Source organism: Ambystoma mexicanum, chromosome 1p, assembly GCF_040938575.1.
Source record: "Ambystoma mexicanum isolate Mex_15411 chromosome 1p, UKY_AmexF1_1, whole genome shotgun sequence".
Taxonomy (NCBI): domain Eukaryota; kingdom Metazoa; phylum Chordata; class Amphibia; order Caudata; family Ambystomatidae; genus Ambystoma; species Ambystoma mexicanum.
In genome coordinates, this window is record NC_090921.1 from 1,454,297,347 (window position 1) to 1,454,323,345 (window position 25,999).

At 46.9% G+C, this 25,999-nt stretch overlaps 1 protein-coding gene across 2 annotated transcripts in view; it reads left to right on the top strand.

Annotated features, from left to right (window-relative positions):
• Positions 1-25,999, top strand: part of LOC138455244 (fatty acyl-CoA hydrolase precursor, medium chain-like) — an 820,182-nt gene that overhangs the window by 96,956 nt on the left and 697,227 nt on the right. For both annotated transcript variants that reach the window (XM_069607092.1, XM_069607093.1), the window contains exon 3: positions 18,730-18,919. In XM_069607092.1, coding sequence (XP_069463193.1) covers positions 18,730-18,919 — 190 coding nt within the window. The remainder of the gene's footprint in view (positions 1-18,729; positions 18,920-25,999) is intronic.

Sequence of the window (25,999 nt, forward strand, 5' to 3'; positions counted from 1 at the left end):
CCTAAAGTAGATTCTGACCACCAAGAAACTAGGGAGTCGCTAATCAATAAGGGCACCCAATGGTTTTGAGTGGAATGTGGTTGCCAACCTCTCATTCGAGATGACAGCCAACATTGCACCCGACTACTCAACAATGAGGGGTCCATTTTTTACGCTATACGCATAAAATTGAAGGAACAAAGAGTGTCTAAGGGCATACTAGGCATTACAATGAGACGTCACCCGTCGCCACACACTACGATCGAAATTAGCCCCCATCCCTATGATAATAATATTCACCCCACAGGAACAAGACCACAATACACCACGCTTTCAGGCACCAATGTAATTCCATGTGGGAAAAGATTGGGGGGAGTCATCTTTGGAAGTGGAGAGGGTGCCCATCAGACTAACTGATAAGAAAGAAACAGAACTATGATGTTCCAATGACAGAAAAAGGCCCAGTGGCAGTCGTGATTTTAGATAGTATCTCTAATTTGTTTTTTTTGTTTTTTTGTAATGCGCTATGGTAATTTTTAGTTATGAAACTAACTGTTTATTTGTTTGATAACCTTATGGCGAAATAGAGTTAATATATTACTACTGAAAATGTTTTCAATTGCTTTCTAGAAAAGAATAAATACTAAACATGTGGGTTGCAGCAGAGGCATTGCTAGGGAGGGGGCGAGGGGGCTATATCCCCAGGTCCTTTGGTTTTAGCCCGGATAGAAGCTCATAGGCTACACCCAAAAGGCTAGTTAGCATTGAGTCCCAACAGTCATGACATTAGCCTGGCCCATAACCATTTCCGGACCTAGCAACACCCCTAGGTTGCAGAACCTTAAATTCTCTTTTGACTGGTTATTTCCCGAGTGTATTTTTTGAAAGAACATTCCTTTCCAAGCTGTTAATTCCCTACATGTGTTGAACAGGTGTCTTAGTGATACATTTGATTTCTTGCATAGTTGACGACAATACAGAAATATTGGGCCTCACTGCGAGTTTGGTGGTATAAATCCAGTGTTTCCGTGATGTCAGACCCTCCGTTTCTGGCAACCCAAGACGCTGGAAACAACGGCTGAACATGGGTTATCCGGCATGCGCATTCCGGCATGCCAGAAACGGTGTCACTGGCATCATGGAAACACTGTGAAAAGTGGCAAAAAATTACAGCACCGTCGCTGCCGGTGCCAGCATCACTCGAAACAACAGCACCAGAATTACCGTGAGCAGAAATAAAGTGATCGCCGGAACAGGAAGCAGTCCGGTAGCCATCATGAAAACACAATCCATTGCAATCTGCAGCATCCACTTGCCATCCACCCCTCCTAACTGCATACATCGATAGTGGAACATGTCCACTTGCATCCGCGAGGCCCCACAGCGCAAGCCGCACTACTATGAGGCAGAGCTGAACATGCTATTTGAGTCCATTGTCCTACATCCAGGGGAGTTGTTCTCAACTGACCAGCACCACCAAACACAGCAGCGGAAAAAGGTCATATGGAAAGAAGTGGCAAAGAAGGTCCCAGCAGGGGGACAACGCCACACACAGTCAGGGATTGCCACAAGCAGTGGGATGACCTATGCCTGAGAGTCTGGAACCTCCTGTCAGCACACCGCAGGCAAAGAATAGCCACAGGTGGTGGAACCTCCTCGCCAATTAGATTTATGCCCAGCAGTGTGCTGCACATGGAGACCATAGAAGGGGTTGGTGCTGCAGAGGCTAGAGCCGGGACACCCGACAAGGCCGGTGAGTACACATAGCCCCACAATACTGAGCCACCCCCCTGGCCACCCTGTCCCCACCACCGTACCACCACCATACCACCACATCACTGAGATGGGAATTGCATCATGCCCATCCTCCAGAATACACCCTGCAGGTACACCTCCTCACACCTGAACCATCACCCAGGGCCCTGTCGTGGCCATGCACCCTAGCTCCCTCACAATGACCCATGCATGTAATAAGTGATGAACACTGCACAGGGACCCTGTACTGCCAAGTGTAGAGGCATCTTCCCCCATACAGACACACAGCACCCTGCCACAGTGTACTGCATGCGTGCCTGGCGAGGCCACCACTGGTACCAAGACACAACAATGTTGTACCTCTGCTCCACCCACACATGGCCACCCTCCCATACAATGGCAATGACACATGTCCCCCACGTCCCTGACAGACCTGACAAACACCCCAATACCCATTCTGGCCCTGCAACAGGGTCATCCATCAGGCCCAGGCTTGCCCCATTCAACCCCCCCTAGGCCCTCCCACATCCCAACATGCCACACTCTGACAGAGCTCCCATACCACCATCCCCCGCAAATGCCAGGTCACCCTGCCAGTAGTCCCAGTTCAGCAGTGTATCATGTACCAACATCCCAAATCCTGCAGCTAAGTCCGCACAACAGAGGCACGTGTGCACCATTCTATTTGTGACGGCTTGTCCCCTCTACAGCACACCTCACAACCTACACATTGCATGTATCTGTGCACCTTGAACCTACACTGGTCCCTAACATCATGCCTTTCTTCCACCCAAAGGCATCTCATCAGACAGCAACGTAGTGCAACCAGGTGCCTCAAGGAGCACCAGACGACGACGGCAGACAACTGCACGGACCACCACCACCCAGGGCACTGCAACAACTGCTGCAATGGTCACAACTGCCACTCCAAGCCAGGCTGCACCTGTAGTGGCTACACCTGCTGCCCCCTCTGCCCTGCCAGCACCTGCTGTGACTACACCTGCTGCCTCCTTCGCCTTACCAGCACCTGCTTTGGCTACACCTGCTGCCCCCTCTGCCCTGACAGCACCTGTGGTGCTGCAATTGCCTGCACGGCCAACAGCAGGAGGACGGACACTGCCATCACCATAGCAGCCACATACAAATGCCAACTCCAGTGCAAAGGAGGCTGCTGACGATGCAGGAGACACCACAGGGGACACTAATGACCATACCACCTATGAACGGACTGAATTAAGCCTCATAAACCTCTCAAGCCCCCCACACCCACCATTGCCCAGTGTCAGGGACATGGATAGACATCTGCGCCGCATTGAGGAACGGCAGGAGGGATTAACTGCCCTGGTTCAGCAGCACCCAGAGGAGTCCTGTCTGATGCATGGGAAGGCATCCATACTGCGCACAGAGGCTCAGCAGATGCATGAAAGCGTGCAGGCTACTGGGCGGCACACTGCACACACCCTTGGATGTGCTACATTGGATATTGTCCCTATGGCCAGGAGTGTCCGCGAGGGCAACAGCATCATGTTGGCCATGGCAGAGTCAATTGCAATGTTCCTGCAGGTGGCCCGGGATCGACGGGCCAGTGACCCTACACACACCCCATCCACAAGCTCCACACCTGCCAGTTCTCTCTGTGGCAGCCCAAGGCGGAGGTCAATGAGCCTGTTAGGCACACCACACCAGAGCAGCCCAGGTGGCAAGCAGTCCCGTAAATATTCCAAGGACTAACATATGCCTTGGGTGTGTCTTGGGCTGAGACATCATGGGAATGTGCCACAAGTTGGGGAGGGAGTGTGGGGAGGGATAGATGGGGAGGGAGTTTGGGGAGGGATAGTTGGGGAGGGGGTGTTGGTCAACCTGTTATTTAAAATCATACTTGCACTTGCCAACAGCTGGCCGTATTTTTTATTATTGTTTTCTTTATTCTATGTGTCTCATGTACTGCACTGTCCCCTCCCATCCCCCCGCACTGTTCCCCTTCTCCCTTCCCATGCACTTGCGCGATCTGAATGACACCTGGCCTTGTAGGATCGTTGTCTCTGTCTTCCCTCTTTTCACCCTCCTCAAGGCCTTGTCGCGCCTTGAAACACTTGTGTATAGGCGCGTTATAAATGCCATATCATATCATATCATGCAGTAGAAAAAGAAGGTCAGGCGCGCACTCTGGTTCCAAGTCATTTAATCCTGATGTGAGTAATAACAGGGTTGAATCCCAACACAGTTCAAAAAATAATAACAGGGCTGAATCCCATATGCAAATAGTCCCAACAATGTCCAAAAATTACCAGGGTTAAATCCCAACTGCTACAGTTCCAAAGCACAATAGTTAGTTCTACTCCTCCAAGTACTTTCAAGTCTCAAACTCTCATCAGGGAGGCTGTGTTAGCTCTGTTCCTTTTCAGGTGTTACTAATTACTTTTTTCAATTTCAGTCTCGAAGGATTCTGTGTAACGCTCACCTGATTCCCACGGAGGCGCAGGTCTGGCTTCGAGTGCTGATGCTTCTTCAATGGTGAAGCGCAGGACTCTGTAGATGGACAGGAAGGGCCCTCTACTCTGGCTTCTTCGGCTCGCAGGAATATTCCCCTATGCGTGAAAAGGGAGTATTACCTACTGACTGAGTTATGCTCAAGCCTCCCACTCTCTTCCAACCCTCCACGATACCCTTCCACGATTCCCCGTGAAGTCTCACCTTAGGGTCAGGAAGGATGAGCTCTCCATCCTGCTTCTGATGCAGCGGCGCGTTGAAACCCAGTTACTTCACTGGATTGAGGATTGATGGGAGTTCAGGTAAGCTTGACTATTCAGGTAAGGCTCTGTAAAAGTTCTCTTGCAAGTTCAAAAGTCCAAGCTTAATAATAATGTTCATTGTCTTTTTGCAGCGAACGCTAATGCTTATGTCTTTTTTCCCCTTAGGGGCTGGGGTTTGGAATGCCGTAGATATGGCGCCGACCCAAAGTGAAACGTGCAGTTCCAGTTCCAGTAAATGGCAGGTTAGTTCTGGATGAGCGCTCGGGAACTATCTTTGCATACGCTCATTCAATGTCTTTGTCTTTTTTCCCCATGGGGCCGGGGTCCGGAAAATGCCTGGAAGCGGCAAGACCCGAAATGAAATGGGAATGACCCAACAGGTAAGTCTTATTCCCTTCCTTCTCTCACCTCTTATTCTTGTCTTTTTCTCTAGGCTCTGGGAAGTGGCTGTGTATCCGGATGATCGCTGCTGAAGATGGAGGAACCCAGGAAAGGTGAGTGAAATGCAGCACTGCAGCGATCGTAACGAAATGCTTTTAAAAATAATGTCTTCCCTTTCAGGATCGTCGGTGATGTCTCCGTGGAGCAGATTTAGCTGGTAAGGTCTCTTGTCTCCGTTTGCAGGTGACCCAGGATGCTGACAGGCGTGGCTGAAGTCCAGATGCAGGAGCTGACACGGTGAGCGTCCAGCTGCGAGGAGCAGAACAACGCGAAGCGTGAGTTGCTGATCGGGTGTGGTTTAAATAGCTTTGGAAGAAGTTCCAAGTGTGTATCCTTCCTCCGATCAGATATGTATCCTTCCCCGACCACACCCGGGTGGAAAGTAGTCCCACAGGTAAAGTAGTTCCATTCAGGCCTCAAACGGGCCTGGATGTGGCAGCATGGTCTGCATCAGGTAAGTGCACATAAAAACACTTGAACACATGTCTAGCTTTATGAGCCTGGCGCCTAAGGCGCCAGGACAGGGGTCCAACATGAGCCTGGCGCCTAAGGCGCCAGGACTGCGTCCAAAGGGCCCCAGCTTGGGCCCGCTGACACTCCCCTGGGGGAAATGATGCCTGCCTCTGGGGTTGCTGGGTCGGACCTGGCTCCTTGGAGGTAGGCAGCATGACAGTACCACCCCCTCAAGGCCCCTCCCAAGGGTCTTCCCTCCGGGGGTTTTGGCTTGTTCGGAAATCTCCGGTGAAACCTTTGCACTAATCGAGGTGCGTGGACATGGTTACTTGGCTCCCACGATCTCTCCTGAGGTCCATATCCCTTCCAGTCAACAAGATAGAAGAGTTTCGACTTTACCCCCTTGGAGTCTAAAATGTCTTTAACTTCGAATTCTATTTCCCCTTCAATTTGAACTGGATCTGGAGGCTTGGACAATCGGGTTCCTGGTTGTACTGGCTTCAAAAGTGATGCATGAAAAACTGGATGAATACGCATGTTGGACGGTAGATCCAGTTTCAAGGCCACTGGGTTGATTATAGCTTTGATAGGATAAGGTCCTATGAATCTGGGATTGAAGGTTCGCGGGCCCTTGAGGGGTAAATGTCTAGTTGCTAGCCATACCTGGTCTCCTACCTGGTAAGGAGGAGTTTTACTTCGGTGCAAATCAGCGTTTTCTTTATACTTTTTCTTGGCTTGCTGTAAATGAGTTGCAGCTTCTTTGAAGGCTCGGGTTATTGTGGAATGCAGATGATTTACTGCGGACATTTCCAGGGTCAGAGGTGGATCTAGCTCAGAGGTCCGAGGATGGTGACCATACAAAGTATAAAAGGGGGTTTGTCCGGTTCCAGAATGCACTGAATTGTTGTATGCATATTCTGCGATCCAAAGGATGTCTTTCCAATTTAACTCGGATTGGTGTAACATGCACAGAAGATATTGCTCGAGAGTTTGATTGGTTCTCTCGGTTTGTCCGTCGGTCTGGGGGTGGTGGCTGGTGGATAACCGCACATCTATTTGTGCTAGTTGGCAACACTTCTTCCAAAAATGTGAGATAAATTGACTTCCACGATCCGAGACTAAATTGGAAGGGAAACCATGTATGCAAACTATATTCTCCAGGAATACCTTGGCCAAGGTGGAAGCTGAAGGCAAACCCTTTAAAGGGATAAAGTGGGCCATTGTGGAGAATAGGTCCACAATTGCAAGGATTGTGTTGTAACCAGCACAAGGAGGCAGATCTGTTATAAAGTCCATTGACAGGGTGTGCCATGGTGCCGGTGGAATATCCAAGGGTTGAAGTAGGCCGGCTGGCCTTTTCTTTTGAGCCTTGTTTTGGGCGCAAATTCCACAAGACAGTACAAAAGACTTTATGTCTTTTCTCCAAGAAGGCCACCAGAAGTGGCGTTTGATTTTTTCCTCCGTTTTAGCGATACCAGGGTGTCCTGCCATTAAAGATTCATGATGATGGGCAATAACAAGTTCTTGCAATTCTTTACTTGGCAGAAACAACCACTCCTGGAAGTAGGGTAAGTCATCCTTAACGGTGTAATGAGGACCCTTTTGACTCCATTCCATTAAGGTTGAAGAGTCTAGAAGTTGTTTTACTTGCGTTTGGATATCCTCAATAGTTTGCAATGAAGTTAAGCCTAAGATTCTTTGCTCAGGTATGATGGGCACAGGTTCTAAGCTCGAATTAGGTTCTTCCATGCCAATCCGGGATAAGACGTCCGCTTTTCCATTCTTGCAGCCAGGGCGATAAGTAATTACAAAATCAAATTCCGCAAAGAATAGAGCCCATCGGAGTTGTCGTGAAGATTGAGCTTTGGCCGTCTTTAAATACTGTACGTTTCTGTGGTCCGTAATTACGGTGATGGTGTGTCTTGCCCCGAGAAGGTAGTGACGCCAAGCCTTGAAAGCAGATTTGATGACCAGTAACTCTTTATCGGCAATTGCGTAGTTGATTTCAGGAGGAGAAAATTTTCTGGACCAAAAGGCCACTGGGTGTAGTTGGTTAGTTTTTGGGTCTCTTTGCGACAGGACAGCTCCCATGGCCGAACTGGATGCATCGGTTTCCACTATGTACGGGAGATCTGGGTGCGGGTGCTTCAATACAGGTGCAGAGGTGAATTTGGTTTTCAGGTCCTGGAAGGCTTGTTCGGCCTCAAGAGTCCATTCGAAGCGTTTGTTTTTCTTTAGGAGAGCGGTGATGGGTTGGACTGTTCGGGAAAATTCCGGGATGAATCTTCGATAGAAATTGGCAAAGCCGAGCATGCTCTGAACTCCCTTCACCGAGCTTGGAGATGGCCATTTGAGGATGGCATCCACCTTTCTCAAGTCCATTTGGACTCCTTGAGGTGTCAGGATGAATCCGAGAAACTCAACTTCTGTGGTATGAAAAACGCATTTTTCGAGTTTTGCAAATAGTCTGTGCTGGCGCAGTTTCTCAAGAACTGCCCTAACATGTTTTCTGTGATCAGATTCTGAAGAAGAGTACACCAGGATGTCGTCAATGTAAACAATGACACAGACATCGATAAGTTCCCGAAGAACATCATTCCTAAAGTACTGAAAGACGGCAGGTGCATTGCACAAACCGAAGGGCATCACCTGATATTCGAAGAGCCCAAATTTGGTGCGGAATGCAGTCCTCCATTCGTCGCCTTCTTTTATGCGCACCAGGTGATAAGCTCCTCGGAGATCTAACTTGGTGTACACACAAGCGTCTTTCACCTGGTCGATAAGCTCCGGGATCAAAGGCAGAGGATAACGATTCTTAATTGTTATTTGATTTAGGGCGCGATAGTCTATACACGTTCTAAGGTCGCCTTCTTTTTTCGGCACGAAGAACAGAGCTGAAGAGACAGGAGACTTGGACAGGCGAATAAAACCATTGGCTAGATACTGATCTAAATACTGACGCAAATGCAGGTTCTCAGGTTCCGTAAGAGCATAAATCCTACTACAAGGTAGTTGAGCATTGGGTACCAGATCGATTTGGCAATCATAAGACCGATGGGGAGGTAACGTGTTAGCCTGTTCTTTCTGAAAAACGTCTTGGAATTCTTGGTATTCTGACGGTAGCTGTACAGGGGTGGAAGTTGCTGAGGCTAGACCCATAGCTGGATTTCTTGGATAACAAGTTGGTTCACAATCAGAAAAACTTATCTTCTTTGCTCGCCAGTCAATTCTGGGATTATGTGTTTCTAACCAAGGAATTCCAAGAATTACTTGAAATTGTGGGGCCTTGATCACATCAAACACGATTGCTTCCCGATGTCCATCCTGACCCACCAGTGTCACTTCAACAGTGGAATGCGTTACAGGCCCTGAGGCTATTTCGGTTCCATCTACTGTAGCAATGACATCTTGGGTTACTTTCGGGCGGAGTGGAAGCTTAATCCTGGAAGCCAATTCACGGTCTATGTAATTTCCAATAGCTCCACTGTCGATGTATGCTTTTATAGCATGCAACTGCTGAGGCTGTTTTGGGTCCACGAGCACCATTGGCATGACAAAATGCGAGGTCAAAGAGTTAGTTTTCAAGCTCGGCAAGCGGACCCCTACGCTTGCCGGGCTAGGTCGTTTCCCGAATCAGGTGTCACTAATTCGTTATCAGTAGCTCCAACCACCTTCTTAAGTGGTTTAACTGGACAATTTCGAAGAAAGTGACCGGAAGTCCCGCAATACAGACAAAGTTGCATTTGCCGCCTTCTCTCTTGTTCTTTCTGCGTTAATGGTCCTTTAACACCACCGATTTGCATAGGTTCAGATATGTCGGTACTCTGGGAGTTAGCGTGGGTTTTGATCGGTGCTCGGTTTTCATACTTGAACCGATCTGCTTTTCTATTTTGAAGTCTGTGATCAAGTTGAACCACCAAGTCAATGTAGTCTGCGCAGACCTGGGGTGGGTTTACTATCTGAGCTAGAACATCCTTAAGCTCTCCGCGCAGGCCTCGATGAAACAATGTGATCCTTTTGCTTTCTGGCCATCCAGTTTCCACAACCAGTCTGTTAAAGGTGGCTATGTAGGACAGAAGATCCTGATTACCTTGTCGTAAGGATAGCAGTTCGTTATCAAGGGCCTGTCCTTGAGAGTGTCGAGCGAACAATCTTTCCATGCTGGCCTGGAAGCCCTGCAAATTCTGGAGAATGAGATCATCCTGATTTACCAATGGAATAGACCAATCGGCAGCACTGCCACTGAGGTAAGATAGTATAAAGGCTACCTTGGTCTGGTCGTTAGGGAAGGCTCCGGGTCTGCATAGAAAGTGTAAACGACATTGGTTCATAAAGACGGCATATTTCTTGGGATCCCCCGCAAAACGTTCAGGCGGGGCCACAGGCATGTGTCCAGGTAGATTAATTTGTACCGGGTTACTCAAACCCATTGATGTGGAAATGTCTCCGGAATTAGGTAAAGGAGTGTGCCCTGCCTGGGCCTGTAATAACCTTTTGGCTAGGTCATCTGTTCTTTCCTTGGATAAGATCAGTTCTCTTTTGAGAGAGTTAGTCTCCTGGCGGGCTGAGTGCACCTCTGCCCGTAATTCCCCCAAAAGCTGGGCCAGCTGGTCAGTCTCGGAAGTCTCCATAGCGCCTGGGTGGGAAATTGTGGGTAGGCTTCGCGTTCTGTAACGCTCACCTGATTCCCACGGAGGCGCAGGTCTGGCTTCGAGTGCTGATGCTTCTTCAATGGTGAAGCGCAGGACTCTGTAGATGGACAGGAAGGGCCCTCTACTCTGGCTTCTCCGGCTCGCAGGAATATTCCCCTATGCATGAAAAGGGAGTATTACTTACTTACTGACTGAGTTATGCTCAAGCCTCCCACTCTCTTCCAACCCTCCACGATACCCTTCCACGATTCCCCGTGAAGTCTCACCTTAGTGTCAGGAAGGATGAGCTCTCCATCCTGCTTCTGATGCAGGGGCGCGTTGAAACCCAGTTACTTCACTGGATTGAGGATTGATGGGAGTTCAGGTAACCTTGACTATTCAGGTAAGGCTCTGTAAAAGTTCTGTTGCAAGTTCAAAAGTCCAAGCTTAATAATAATGTTCATTGTCTTTTTGCAGCGAGCGCTAATGCTTATGTCTTTTTTCCCCTTAGGGGCCGGGGTTCGGAATGCCGGAGATATGGCGCCGACCCGAAGTGAAACGTGCAGTTCCAGTTCCAGTAAATGGCAGGTTAGTTCTGGATGAGCGCTCGGGAACTGTCTTTGCATACGCTCATTCAATGTCTTTGTCTTTTTTCCCCATAGGGGCCGGGGTCCGGAAAATGCCTGGAAGCGGCAAGACCCGAAATGAAATGGGAATGACCCAACAGGTAAGTCTTATTCCCTTCCTTCTCTCACCTCTTATTCTTGTCTTTTTCTCTAGGCTCTGGGAAGTGGCTGTGTATCCGGATGATCGCTGCTGAAGATGGAGGAACCCAGGAAAGGTGAGTGAAATGCAGCACTGCAGCGATCGTAACAAAATGCTTTTAAAAATAATGTCTTCCCTTTCAGGATCGTCGGTGATGTCTCCATGGAGCAGATTTAGCTGGTAAGGTCTCTTGTCTCCCTTTGCAGGTGACCCAGGATGCTGACAGGCGTGGCTGAAGTCCAGATGAAGGAGCTGACACGGTGAGCGTCCAGCTGCGAGGAGCAGAACAACGCGAAGCGTGAGTTGCTGATCGGGTGTGGTTTAAATAGCTTTGGAAGAAGTTCCAAGTGTGTATCCTTCCTCCGATCAGGTATGTATCCTTCCCCGACCACACCCAGGTGGAAAGTAGTCCCACAAGTAAAGTAGTTCCATTCAGGCCTCAAGAGGGCCTGGATGTGGCAGCATGGTCTGCATCAGGTAAGTGCACATAAAACACTTGAACACATGTCTAGCTTTATGAGCCTGGCGCCTAAGGCGCCAGGACAGGGGTCCAACATGAGCCTGGCGCCTAAGGCGCCAGGACTGCGTCCAAAGGGCCCCAGCTTGGGCCCGCTGGCACTCCCCTGGGGGAAATGATGCCTGCCTCTGGGGTTGCTGGGTCGGACCTGGCTCCTTGGAGGTAGGCATCATGACATTCTGGTTATTGTAGTGATGGCACAAGTGTTTCTTTCAGGAGACCAGGAAAGAACTCCCCTCCAAACACAAATCTTACCCACAATTGGGGGAGGGGGGAAACCATGAATATGGCTCTCCAAAGTGGGGGCATAATAGCCCCGGTGCTGCTGACTTGGAACCAGAGTGCGCGCCTGACCTTCTTTTTCTACTTCATATCATATCATACATTTCAATACACTGGGTGTTGCATAGAAATCATGACTGAAGATTCATTTTTCATGTGATTGTGTGATGTATTTTGTGCATTATGTAGATTGCGGTTGCTGGCCTAGGCCATGTGCATGTGTGATCTGCTCAAAAGTAGTGTCTGATCAGTTCATTGCGTGCGTCACGCCCATCTATGGCATCCCTTTGATGGGGCAATGCAATTCATCCTCGCTATCAGTGTCGTCCTCCGGTGGATGCATGTCCATGTCTGGGGGAAGATGAATGCTGCGCCTAATGCACATGTTATGTAACATGGCACAGGCCAGAATTATCTTGCCCACCTTCACAGGGCTGTACATAAGTGCACCCGCAGACCTACTCAGGCACAGAAGCTTGCCTTTAGCAGCCCAAAAGTTTGTTCTATGGTGCACCGTTTCTGGATGTGTGCACAGTTGTAGGCATGGTCATGCTGGTCTTGCGGTCGCCTGACTGGGGTTATCAGCCATGGCATCAAGGGGTATCCTGCATCACCTGCATGGGAGGGACACAAGGGGGACAAAGTAATTGCAGTGGTAGTGTCATGGAAGCCAAGTCTGTATGTTGGTCTGTGTCACATGGGATTGGCACAAAATGTAGGCAATGGCACAGATAACCCTAGTATCCGTTGCATTATGTTTAAGGCTTCTTACTGATTTTTACACATTCGTGCAGATGGAAATAAGCCTGCTTGCAGTCTGCATTTATGTACGAGCATGGTAAATAAGGCTAAAACAGGTCTGTCTGGCTGGTTCACTCTGGCGTCATTCAGACATCGCATGGCAATCTTATTGCAGATAGGGATAGTGCAATTGTTGTATGGAAATTGCAGTGAAGGTTGTAGGTTTGCTCAAATCACATATCTTAAGGCAGCAGGAGTCACAGGAGCTATCGTTTGTTGCTATGGAATGAATGAAGCTAGGATTTCTTTCCTTGTGCATGCATGCTTTAATTAATGGATTTTTGATTTTCAATTAAAGCAGATTAATACTGCTTGTGATTTAACTTTTCATTTGACAACACAGAAATGTGGATGAATGCAGAATGAAAGGCGCTGAAATAAATGTGGATGAAGGCAGAATGAAAGGCCCAGAAATGAATGTGGATGAATGCAGAGGGAAAAGCAAGTTGATATATGCCATGCACCCAAAGCCTTAATCATGATAAAGGGGGTGGGGGGCTTTAAAACACACCCTGCCCATTGACCGTTTGGCAACACCAGCTTCTAGCTTGTCCATTGCGTGTGCTACTTCTGGTTCTCTTTGCATTTCTTGCGATGGTCATCTCGCCCATTTGTTCACCTGTGTTCAAACATTGTTATGCTTCATTTCACATGCATATAGGTATGTGCACTTCTAACAGGCAGGTGATCTGGCTACATGCTGCAGGGTACAGTTCCTGGGGGGGTTACATTAGCCTGACATGGCTGTTGCACAGGTGGTGGGGGATGTGCACAGTGTGTAGATGCTGGGATTGGTGGCATGGGTAAAATGCATTCTGGTACCTGTAGTGCATGTGTCGTGGCTGTCTTTCATCAAACATAGTGATGGGGTGTGCTCCATTTGCCCATGCACCACATACCAGACATGCCCTCCCGCTCATGCATGCTATTTGTGTACATGCCATTGCATTACACCCATGCACTGGTGGCAGTGGACAACCCCCACCCTCCTTTCCACAGTGCACATGCCATGTTACTTTGATTCACCCAACAGCCAGGTCTGGTCCCTGCTGTGTCATGCCATGCACCCTGGGAGCGTGGAGTTCCGCAGTACCATTGAATCATTCGTGGAGCCTGGGAAACGACTGCAGCAGTGGGTGATGGGGAGGTCTGCATCGCACACAACCTGCACATTCAGGGAGTGGTACAGTTTGCGCTTCCTCATTTGCATGTCTGACCACCAGCCTAACATGTGTGCTGTCCAGCGCACCGATGAGAATGGGCATGCCTGCCAGAGCACGGAATACCACTTTGGTGGCATTCACCTGGGCTGGGCTATGTGGTCTGACTTGTGCCAGAGGAGTGCATCCAGGACCTGGAAGAGCACCCTGGAGAAACAAGGTTGGGATAACCTGTACAGCTCTCCCATGGTGTGCTGAAAGGTGCCCGTGGCCAAGAAATGCAGCACCGATACCACCTTGAGCAAGGGGGTATTGCAGTCCTGATGTTGATTAAGCTGCTGATATAATCATGGATCAAATCAACAATGTGTGCAATGGTCTCCCTGTCCAACCGATACAGGGTGTGGATCTGTGCTGCACTCAGGTTCTAGGGTGTGGCCCTTAGGTGGAGTATGGGTGGCATATTTTAGTATAGATGTTCATTTGTTGTACTATTTAGTGTATTGTAGTAATTAGTGTGTTGTTCAATATATGTTCGCACTTTTGTGATTTTAGTGTGTGAAGACAGTGTTATAATTCATTATTTGTGTTGTTTTTCAGTTTTGCACTGTGTAGGTCTATTTATAGTTATTTGTTTCTTGTTTTTTTTTTATCATGTAAGTATACAAGTTGCCTATTTGGGTATAGCTGTATGTATTGCTAAATTATATGTCATTAGTGTAGTACTGTCAGTAGAGAACCTTGTATTAACCTTTTTGATAAAAGATTGAAATTAACTTTTGATATAAAAATGTGTTTTAGTATAAAAATGTTTAAATGTATTTTTATAATAAATTATGTGAAACAAGGCAAATAAGTACAGAGAGATTATTTAATTGTTTAATCTCCCATAGGGAAGTTTACACCTCCTAAGTTCGGTACTCTGCAAAAAAGGAAGGCCTTCACTACAACCAGTCTCATTGTATGTTTTTTGAGTTTTGATTCCAGGGAAGACCGTGTTGGTTTTACTTACCCTGCTGTTCCCCCTTAGTCTATCAGGGATATGGATGGCTGCCTACAGGGTGCTACCTGCTGGCCATTGTTACTGGCCATGCCCTTCATCCTCCTCCTTCTCCTCCTGCACCTCCGCTGCCTCCTCTGCCTCTCTGTCTCTTCAAAATCCTCCTCATATTGGAGCCCTGCATGCAGGGCCCCCAGATCCATGACTTGTACTGCAGCTGCCAGCATGGTTGTGTTGAGAGGTGTGAGGTGTGGGGTGTGGGTGTGGGACTTTTGAGAATTCTCAGTGCTAATGGTGTGCAGCTGGGCTGATTATGTACACCTGTGGTCTTTTACTGCACTCCTGAGACTGCTTTCCGCCTGATCCGCGATGCCGGTGTTTCCCGGCGTGGTGATCACGGTGGCACCAGCATTTTTATGCCGGTGTTCCCTTGATGGTGGTACTCAGAATGTGACTATACGTCCGACGTGCCAGTGTTTCAGGCACAGGCTCCTGGTGCGATCGCTGGCCGCGGTGCTGTCGGCAACGGTGACACCGTGGGTCTTGTTTGCGGTAATAGTTTTTCTGGCAGCGCAACTCGTACTGAGGTGATCCGGAAACGGGTGCCGGTATCGTACAGCCGGCACCACTATTTCCAGACCGCCATACTTTTAATGAGGCCCCTTGTGTCTTATTTCATGCACCCATAATCTCATTTGTAGTGGGCAATTGATTGAATCTAAATTTCAAGAAAAAACTGTGGTACACATTTTAAGTTGAACTGGGGACAGTAGCATTTACAATTTAGTGGTAATGTTCTCCCATAATCTTGTCTAATGCAATGTCATCTACTGAATATTTTCAACTGTCCATTGCTTTTTTTACCCTTTTTAAAATCCAAGTATTTATTAAAACGTGTCATATTTATATTAGAGCATTCCAAAAGTTATCGGACATTCTAAACATTCTGATAACCTTTATGTGCTGGTTGGTCTAAAATATGTTCTAAATATCCCCATCCGTTTTTCGTGCATCTCAAACCAAATCGTATTTCAAATCAAAACATATCTGACATAATCAATATGATCTAGAGTGCCCCAAACAATTTTGAAAACTTTTTGCCACATCTTCCTTGTAAAACATCTAGCTTTCCTGTTTAGTGTGTGTCTAACATTTCTCCTTCAAAACAGATTGTGGGCTCGATTGTATCTCTGTAAACCTTTATAAGGGAAAAACAGATTCACTGGGCCTCATTAGGACTCCGGCGCTAAACCATGGTGCTATTAGCACCATGGTCCATGCCGGAGTCCGCCATGGCGGAATGGGGCATTACCACCCCATTCCGAGGTTGGCGGGGTGGTAATTCCCCATGCCGCCATGGCCCTTCCCCATTCCCATTTTTGCCCCATAGGGCTCAATGGGAATGGGGAAGGTGCTAATTACGTTACCGCAAATTGCAGTACCGTAATTAGCACCAAGGTCCCTTTGCGGGTCCCTACTTTAACGCTGGTAAAGCCAGCCATTAAGGTCGGGTCCCGCAAAGGGACCTCGTAATTAGGCGCTAGGGGCCTCATTACAACCCTGGCGTTGGACCATGGTGCTATTAGTACCATGGTCCATGCCGGATTCCGCCATGGTGGATGGCGGATTTACCGCCCCATTCCAAGGTTGGCGGGGCGGTAAATCCCCATTCACCATGGCCCCTTCCCCATTCCCATTTCTGGCCCATAGGGCTCAATGGGAATGGGGAAGGCGCTAATTATGGCACCGTAAATTACGGTGCCGTAATTAGCACCAAGGTCCTTTAGCGGGTTGGACTTTAACGCCTGCAAAAAGCAGGCGTTAAAGTGTGAATCTGGCGTTAAGGGTTTAACGGCACCGCAGCCTTTTACGGCACCGTTAAACACTTAGCGCCCGGGTCATAATGAGGCCCACTGTCCCATTCAAAATGAAATCTCAGCTGCGCAGTCATTAGCAAACATCGTTTATTAATCCAGATTCCCTCTAATTGGTTCTAGGATAGTTTATTATTACAAGTGATAAATATGTACATTCTTGGTCTATTTTTAACCTTTTACCTCCAATAAACCTTGTTCCTTTGGAAAGCGTGTATTTACCAAAAAGACATCATAATATTTTTGCATTTATATAGAGCGACAAACCCTCAGGCATCTGAGCGCTGCTTATTATTACCCACAGTGAGTGGTGCTCATTCATGGATCTTGGAAGGATGAAAGGCTGAGTTTGGCCCTGCTTGAATTCAAACCTGCGTCAACAGGCTCTGCACGGATGTCAACGCGAGCGCTCTACTCGCTGTGCTATCTGACGGGTTAATAGTGCCCTGCCTCTTTTATTTGTTAAAATGTCAAATCAAATCTTTCATTTTACAGTAATCCTGTTATATTTAGCAGCTGTTGTAATCCAGTACTAACATGTTCCACTAAGGATTCTATCCCGACGTTTATAAGTAATTCATACTTAATTTAGGAGGTTGTTTACATGTCCTGATGTAAATACTGAGGGAGGTCCACCAAATGTATGTTTAAAAGCATCATTGATGAAATGCATCCTTGCTTTAATTTACCCTTAATATCACTCATCAGATATAATCCCCATAGTTAATGGTTTTACTTTACCTGACGCAATTCAGGTTTAGCTGGACACACAAGGTTTCGGCTTCATACACCAGACTAAAAACACAAAGCACAACACTGCTGCCATCAGAATGCAGTGACGACCTACGACAAAATTCGGTCCAGCTGGACACATAACTAGTCCCTTGCACTCACGCAATCTCCCGACCACCTCAGCACCCACCCACATGCTTGACCTTCATGGGTAGCTTACTGGAGCTCGGCGTGTGTGTGTGTGTGTGTGTGTGTGTGTGTGTGTGTATATATATATATATATATATATATATTATATATATAGCTGGTACAGGGGGGTTACTCTGGGGGCTGGGCCCCTACACCCGCTACATGATGTTGGGGCACAGGGTCCCCCCCACAACACAGGAACCCTGAGACAGGAGGACTCACTTGGCATATAGTGTAGCTACTGTATCTTTAAGAAATCAGACCAACAGAGTTAAAATGATATCTGTGGGCCCTGCAAGCCCAGACTCTCAGTATGCAGGGAAAATAGTATTGTGGGGGGTTGGAGCAGCTAAGCAACAAGTGGTGGATCAGAAGCATTGGTGGTACAGGAGGATATGTAGTGGGAGGGAGGAAATCAAGAGAGGTTGTTTGAGGTGGATATCCAGGAGGAGAAACGGTAACAGAAGACTTTGGAGGATGTTAAGAAGGGAATACGTAGAAAACCAACAGAAAAAAGTAAAGCAAAGAGGTTGTATGGAGGAAGGAGAGGTAGTTGGGTGAGAGAGCAAGAATCAAGAAGTGAGCGAGGAGGACTATGGGAAGAACACTGGAAGAACAAGGAGAATACCAGACATTACTTGTTGGCACAAGCTTATTTGTTGCCTGGGAGAAGTGACAGGAGGAATGAGCATGTGGTGAAAGGTCGAGGCAGCCAGATAACAGCTCAACAGAGTCAAAGTTTAGCAACCAGCCACAGACACAATTGAGCATCAACTTGGTGAGCAGGGGAGAAAGACTGGGTAAGGTGATCATAGCTTTAGAACCCTAAGGCAGGGAGGTGGACAAAGCAAATCAGACACCAGACAACCGTCCTGGCTAACCTCACAGCTGGGAGATGCTGTGAAACCTGTTCAAGAAGAACCTAGAGCTGACACAAGGCTAACAGACATCTTGGTGGTGCTATCCACCCATTGGTATCCTGGCAGAGGCCACTCACCCATCAAGACATTTAATAGAGCAACTCCGTACAGGAGGGAAGAGAACATAGGGGAATGAGGAAGGTTTCTCTGTGTACACAGAGACATTTTTGGAGAGCTATTTTGAATGAAGAAAACATTTTGCCATGTATACCCCTTTTTGAATTTCCCTTATATATTACATAGTGACTAATAAATCTTTTGAAATTAATTCTCGAGTTGCATCCTTTGTGGAGTCCACTTTGTTTTGTGACAGGAGGCACAAGGTGAAGGGACTGTGCATTTTAGCATGTAATATCTACCAGTTAAAGCATTTAGATGTGTAGTAATCTGAAGTGAGCAATTGCAATAGTACAGTATGATTCTTAACCCGTGTCATAAAGCAATGGCGTGCCTAAGGTATTTGTCTATTTTCCACAGATCCTATTGTAGCTACCAGTTATGGAAAGCTGAAAGGAAGACGTCTCAGCATAAAGGGAACTGACCGAGCAGTGGATGGTTATTTCAGCATTCCTTTTGCAAGACCGCCAATCGGGCCTCTGAGGTTTTCTCCGCCTAGGCCTGCTGAACCATGGAAGAACGTCAGGGATGCAACTGCATACCCTCCAATGTAATCTATCCTCTTTCTTTGCTCTTACCATGTAACTTTGTCTGCTGTCATGAGATTGAGTGATCTGTACAAAAGACTCAAACCCTGCAGTAAGTTTAACAAAAGGCATATTTAGGAAATTAACACAAAATGGCACCAGCAACCCACCAACACCCTCTTGCTTTGCTCCTCGCAGCCCCGACAGAAGTCCGTACCTAAGGGTCTTCCATCCTCCTCTCTTCTGGGAACCTGACTCTCTCCTGGCTCCTTACGTACTTCCTTGTCCCCTTGTCAAGTGTTTTTACATCCATCCACCAATCTCACACACCCTTTTTGCTTAGTGTGTAAATTCTCTTCATTTCCACTCTTCTTTAGATCTTGCTCTCTCTTGCCCTCCTCCACACTATGCCTTCTCTTCTCCACAGGTCTTACTTCTATCATCACCTCCTCCTTTCTGTGTTCTATTTCTGTCACTACCATCACTTACGCAGCACATATCCCCGCCTTCCACCTATCTGCTGCTTTTTTCACTACCACCTCCAACTCTACTGCTTTTCACTTCCTTTCCCACTTCTTTTACTCTCTCCTCCACCTCCTCTTTTGCTCCTTTCACCCACCACTCTTCCTCCCTCTAAATATATTCTGCTCCTCCATTCTCCTTTTCTCCTCCAGCCTCATCTACTCCTCCATTCTCTCCTTTCGACAACCTTCACCAAACTCACACATACTCTTTTCCAACCTCCCTCACACTTGCCCTGTTGTAGCCTCCTTATATACACCCCTCTCACCTTTCAGTGGGTCAGGCTCTTCTTTATGCAGTCCTGCAGGTGTATATGATTTGGTATGCTGGTGCAGAATTGGTTGGATTTGAATATACACTGTAACAGTACTGCCTCTAATGGAGAAGTGTGAAGTTCCCTTGTCCTCTGGACTACAGCTTTAAGAATCCAGTCTGCCATTTTGGTTCTTGTTTACTTCTCGCACCTCAGTACAAGTAGTGCACAGAGGCCCAGCCCATGTCACGGCTTCATGGTGATGAGGAAAAGGGGAGAGTGCAGTGGTCTTAGAGTTTCAGTAGTAAATTAAGTACTTGATCTGGGAGAGAAAAAGAGTATAGAGGAAGACCCATGTGGAGGATTGGGCTGCAGTTGAGGTGGCTGAGGACCAGAGTGGAAATCAAGGACTTATTAGAGTGATGGGTGTGGTGTGAATGGATCCGGAGAATATTAAGAAGGTTTAACCAGGCCACTGTGACAGAGAACGCATTGAATTGTTGAAGGTTTATATCACTGCCAAACAATTCTCACGGTTTGCAAGTTGTTAAGCAGAATTACATGCAGTACCCTTTGAGAACACTACACACAATTAAGACTACTGGTGTAAGCACAATCTCACCTTTGGTACAAGCCTGTACTACACAGTTATGTGGTAGCAGTGGCTGAGCAGCCAGACTTCTCAAGAGTAATGTGAGCAGTACAAGATGTTACACAAAGGACTTGCAATCACAGTAGTTCAAACAAACACCATTCAAGGTTTCTGGGTAAAAGAATATACATTTATTTACACAATCATTTGAAAAACATTCCACTAGTAAGAAAGCAGCTCAATATCACACACTAATATACTACAGTACACAACCAATATGTTTCTGAACAAGTTAAACTCCCCTGAAGTGAGAGCAAAATGGCACTTCAGTTACTTTCAAAAGGTGTAGAAAGACAAGGTTAAAATAATTGAAAGCACAATTACTTTCATAGGCAGGGAAAATAGTTTTAGTTCACTACAACCAGCAATTCAATTCAATAGGCCTGGGCCAAAGTCAATGGTTCAGAGTCTTGGATAGGATAGCACAGTTCTGGTAGTAAACGGTTAAGTCTTTGCCAATGTTCGAGGAAGTATTTTGCTAGAAAAAGAGTTATATGTCGCTTTAGGAGCGAACAAGGCCCCAAAGTTGGGAAAGTTTCACAAACTTTCACCATGGCAGAAAGGATTTCCACACCGCGTTTGCCCAGTACCTTAGTTATGAAGAAAAGCTGTAGCTGAGGCAGTTGTTCCTGGCAGTTCCTGCATATCTCGCTGTTCCTGAGATTCAGTCGTGGGGACAAGAAGGAGAACGTCGGGAGGTTCCTGCACTGCCCAGGGAAGAGGCCACAAGCTTGACTAAGTGTCAGTTTAAGGTCTGAGTGCCTTAAAGCCCACAAACTGGTATCCTTCTCACTGGCTATCCGGTTTTCAACAGCACTCTGAAGAAAATTCAACCAGTATGGAGACGGTGTCCAGGCGGTTTACGAGTTGGTTGTTCCCACCAGCTCAAGGGAAGAAGCCGTCCTTGAAGGAGCTTCTTTGTCGATGGAGTTTCAGGCAATTCGGACCTGCAGCAGGGCTTCACCAGGCAAACCAACGGTCCAGGAGTTTCAGCAGTCGCCTTCCTTCAGCTCGTCTTCGGTTCTTTCATTCCAGTGGTCGACTCTGCTTCCAAGTCACAGAGACCTGCTTTTAAACAGTTTTCTCCTATTCATTCCAGCCTAGCTGCCACTCACCTAGCAGGGTGGCTGTCCTTGTCAGACAGCCAGCCAATCACGCCAGAGTACATTCCATCTCCTAGGAGACTAAGCAGAGGGAGTTTGGGGAACCTCCCTCACATCTTGTCCACCCCAGACACTCTGGCGCCAGAGGAGGGCTTCCGCACTGAAGCCCGCCAAAGGGCATTGAACAAAGGGACCAAACCTGGTTTGGCGCACAGAGTTAAACACAAGAAGGGCCTTTCCTAAAAGAAACGGCGAAAAAAGATGACCAGAGTCTGTTTTTACAGAGGGGTCATGGGCGCCATATTGAAAAACATGGCTGACCCGATTTTTAGCTACCGGTGTTCGCGGTCGGAAAAAATCATGGTAGTTTGTTCTAAAACCACTGCCACCAGCCATTTCAAGAGGAAAGGGTAACATTTGACTGTTACATGAGTGTTTAGACACGGGATGCTAGGCAACCCCTCCAGCACTCTATAGGAAGATAGTGTGTGCTGGGTCTATGAATTTAAAAGGACTAGTAAAGTCAGTTTAACTTCACATGCTCTGGGAGATGGTAGTCAGTCCCAGAAAAGGTATTTAAACCTTGGGGAGTCTGAAAGACACCCCTGTGCCACTGCACTTACGGTGCTGTGTGACACACAAGAACATGCCTTAAAACTCCATATCCAAAGAACACAAAAGTAAAACACACATCAAAATACATGAAAGAGTGGGAAAAAAGGCTCACACTCTTTCCAGGTAAAAATTAAAATTCTAGAAGTCCAGCAAAGTTGCTGGGGGTCTTGAAAGGTAAGGGAAATTAGCACATTCTTGAGAATTCTCCCTAACACAAGTCTTGTATTGCAAGGATAACTGAAATGACACAGAGATTTTAGTTGCTTTTCCTAATGGTTTATTCCAGTCTCCAGGTAGGACAATTCTGCTGCATCTGCATGGCATCAATACATTCTACACACTAAAAGCAATGGAACCTGTTTACAATCCAACATGTAACTATGTGCAGTGCTGGTAACTGGAGTTACTATACATAAGTAAATAACTTTACAGCACACCTCCTCTCCTAGGGCATCAATACATTGGCACTTCACCCCTCATGCATATTTTGCAACCCATGCCTTATTCCACACTTTGTCACCACACAGCCTTACTGCATTCCCATAACCTTTCTCTACCACCTTGACCGGCGAGAATCTCACATCACACTTCCTCAGTCTCCTTGCCAACAGCACCTTTACTCTGTCACCTTTCTCAAACTTCAAAAACTTACAGCACATCTTCTCATAATACCTGCCTTTGGCCACCTCACCACATCTCCTTATTCAATCCCTCATTCTCTCAAGAGTCAACCTTAACCAACCTGGATTTCCCTAGCCAACTGGGAATGAGGGGGGTGTTGAGTTTCCTACCCCTGAACAGTTCAAAAGGAGTTACTCCTGTTGTACTGTTCTGATCTTGAGGGTTGTGCAGATTATCGTACCTCCGTCCCCAAGTACCGCACAGACAGGACAAATAAACTGCCTGTGCAATCTTTGAGGCCTCAGGTGTTGTGAACCATCAATCAGGAATCAGGAACACCGGAAGAACCCCAGACCACTGTAAGGCAATGGGTGATTATTTAAACAGGTGCAGTACTAAGGAAATACAATGTAAGCACCAATTGAAATAGGGCTTACCCCAGTGCATGACAGTAGTGCCTTGAATGTATTGGGTAGCAGGAGGTCGAGGGCTGAAAGACCAGGCGTTCCGCACGGCTTGTAGGAGGATATCACCTGGGTCAGATGGCAAAGACCCGAAAGCACAAGTTCCAAGATACAGAATTCAAAGATCCAAAGTTCCAGAGAAATTGATCGGAAGCAATCCAGGGGATGGGCAAAAATGAGGTCCGTTGAGAAGTCCGAGGTGATAAGGGACAGAAGTTCCGAATTCCGAGGAGTAGACAAAGATCGAGTCCATAAGGCAATTCGTACAGGATACAGTTCCAAAATCCAAGGAGAAGGAAAAAAATCAGGTCCGTTGAACAGTTCGAGGTCGAAGTAAACGTGATTTGAAGGGAAAAACAAGAAACGCCAAATATCCTCACGAGATCAGCTATGAAGCACTGCTTCTGTGTTTTTGGATGCTTTTGAATTTGTTTGAGCCAGTCACGTGATGTGAATCACGGAAGCGTGCAGCGTGAGGATTGTCACGTGATCTTGATCACGTGATGCAGGATGTTCGAGGGTGCTGTGGGAGTCTCTCTATGTGTCGCCAGGATGATCGTGAAGACCGGGGACGTTGCCAGTTGTGGGAAAGTCTCCATGGCAACTGGCAACGAAATGAAGGACGGAAAACACCCGGATTACATGCTAGTGTTTTCACTCGTTGGGTAGGATGCTGCCGCCTTGATGTGTGTGCCGTGACTGCCGTTGCAGGTAAGTCTGAGGAGGGAGGAGCAGCTGTACTGGGGGACGTGACATGTACTATGGGGCATGACCTTGTACTGGAGTATTCTTTGCGCCAAATCTTGCTTTTATGTTCATTCCATTGGCTACAGCCATCCGTACTCCAACCATTGTGGTCTGGCTAAAACTCTCAAGATACCCATTGCATCGAGGGTAGTCCAGGGAGCTCTTCTTGTGTTTCATGCCCAGCGACTTGAGCCATGATTCAAACTTCAGAGACGTAAATTGGGGCCCATTGTCACTAACAAGACTAGTGTGAAAACCTTCTCCCAAAAAAACCTCCCTCCAAAAATTCACTCACATTAGCTGTGGTAATCTCTCTCAAAACACCTACCTCGGCCCACTTGGACAACAAATCCACAGCTACCACCACATAGCTATCTCTAACTCCTAGCAAATTGAGTGGGCCCAGCAAATCATTGGCTACCATCTCCCACTGTACTTTTGGCACATCTGATTCCACCATGGGAGCTGTCCTGATTTTCATAACGTTGTCACTCTCACCGACAATGTTGCAATTTTCTACACCACGCTGAATATTGAAATCCATCTGTGGCCACCAAACGTCCACTCTAATGAACAATTTGGTCCTAGAGATGCCATGTGAGCTCTGTGACCCAAATTAATCACGGTTTCTCTCATGTCAGCAGGAACTAGCAACTGCTCCCCTCTACAGACTAAATCATCTCTCAGACACAACTAATTTTTGATACTGCTAAACCTCCTAAGGTCATCCATCCTTTGCATCTCATAATCGCAACGCCAATTTCCTTTGATAAGACACTTCACCTGCTGATAAACCTCATTGCTGTCACACGCCTCCAGCCACTTTGACTCATCTAAACGTTCTTCTACAGCAAATATGTCTTTGAACCCTACATCAGAATCTTTTACATCACCACAATCTTCCTCCACTGGGGCAGTCCATCAGCTACCACATTCTCCCTACCTTCTATATGTTCCACTACAAAATCCAAATCTTGCACGCTAGTCACACATTTCACAATGTGCCTGGAAACTCTGTCTAAACTTCCCTTGTTAAATTATTTTTACCAAAGGCTTATGGTCCGTCCTCAGAACAAAAGGCCTGGCAAACAAATATACCTTACACTTTATTACCACCCACAATACTGGCAGCGCCTCCTGTTCAATTACTGAATACCGTTTCTCAACATCTTTAAGTTTCCTGGATGCAAAGGCTACTGTGTTCGTGTTCCCTACAGAATCCTCTTGCATCAGAACCACCTCAAGACCTAACTAATTGGCATCAGTGAAGACAATGGCTTTAAGTTTACTCTTGAACCCTTTCAACAATGAAGCCATAACCAATTGATTTTTTACACACTGAAATTCATCCATAAACTCAGATGACCATTCAAACTTAACGCCCTTTCTGGTAAGTTTCTTCAGTGCATGTGTTTTTCTATGCAAACTCTTCACAAACTTTCATAATATTCAACCAGCCCAAGAAAGGATGCCACCTCTAACTTGTTCTTTGGAGCTGGCATGTCCGCTATGGCTTTAATCACACTTTCTTTAGGTTTGAATCCCCTCTCAAGTCAACTTGTGTCCAAGATATTCCACCTCACACTGACGATACCGACACTTCTCAAGTGTCAACGTCAAACCTGATTCACGCAGCCTTTACCAAACCATCCCTATGCCTCTCATTATGCTCGTTGACATCACCTCCTCAAATCAAAATATCGTCCTGATAACATTTTACTCCTGACAGATCACCCAAATACAATTGCTGGCGACACCAAGCCAAATGGCATACCCACACACCTGAACATACATACATGTGTAATAAAGGCAGTGAGATCTATTGATTCTGGGTGTAAAGGTATCTGATGATAGGCCGATCTTAAATCAAGGAGCGAAAATACCTTGGCCCCAGACAAATCCAGAATCAATGTATCTATCTTGGGCAGTGGAAACCTCTCAGCAATTATGTTCTTGTTCAAACCATGCTAATCAATGCAAAGCTTTACAGACCCATTGGCTTTCCTTGCCACGACAATTGGACTAACCCACTCCGACGATTCCACTGGCTCAATAACTCTCTCCTTTACCATCCGCTCAAGTTTCCCCTCCACCTTCTTCCTGAGGGCTAAAGGAAAAGTCCTCAC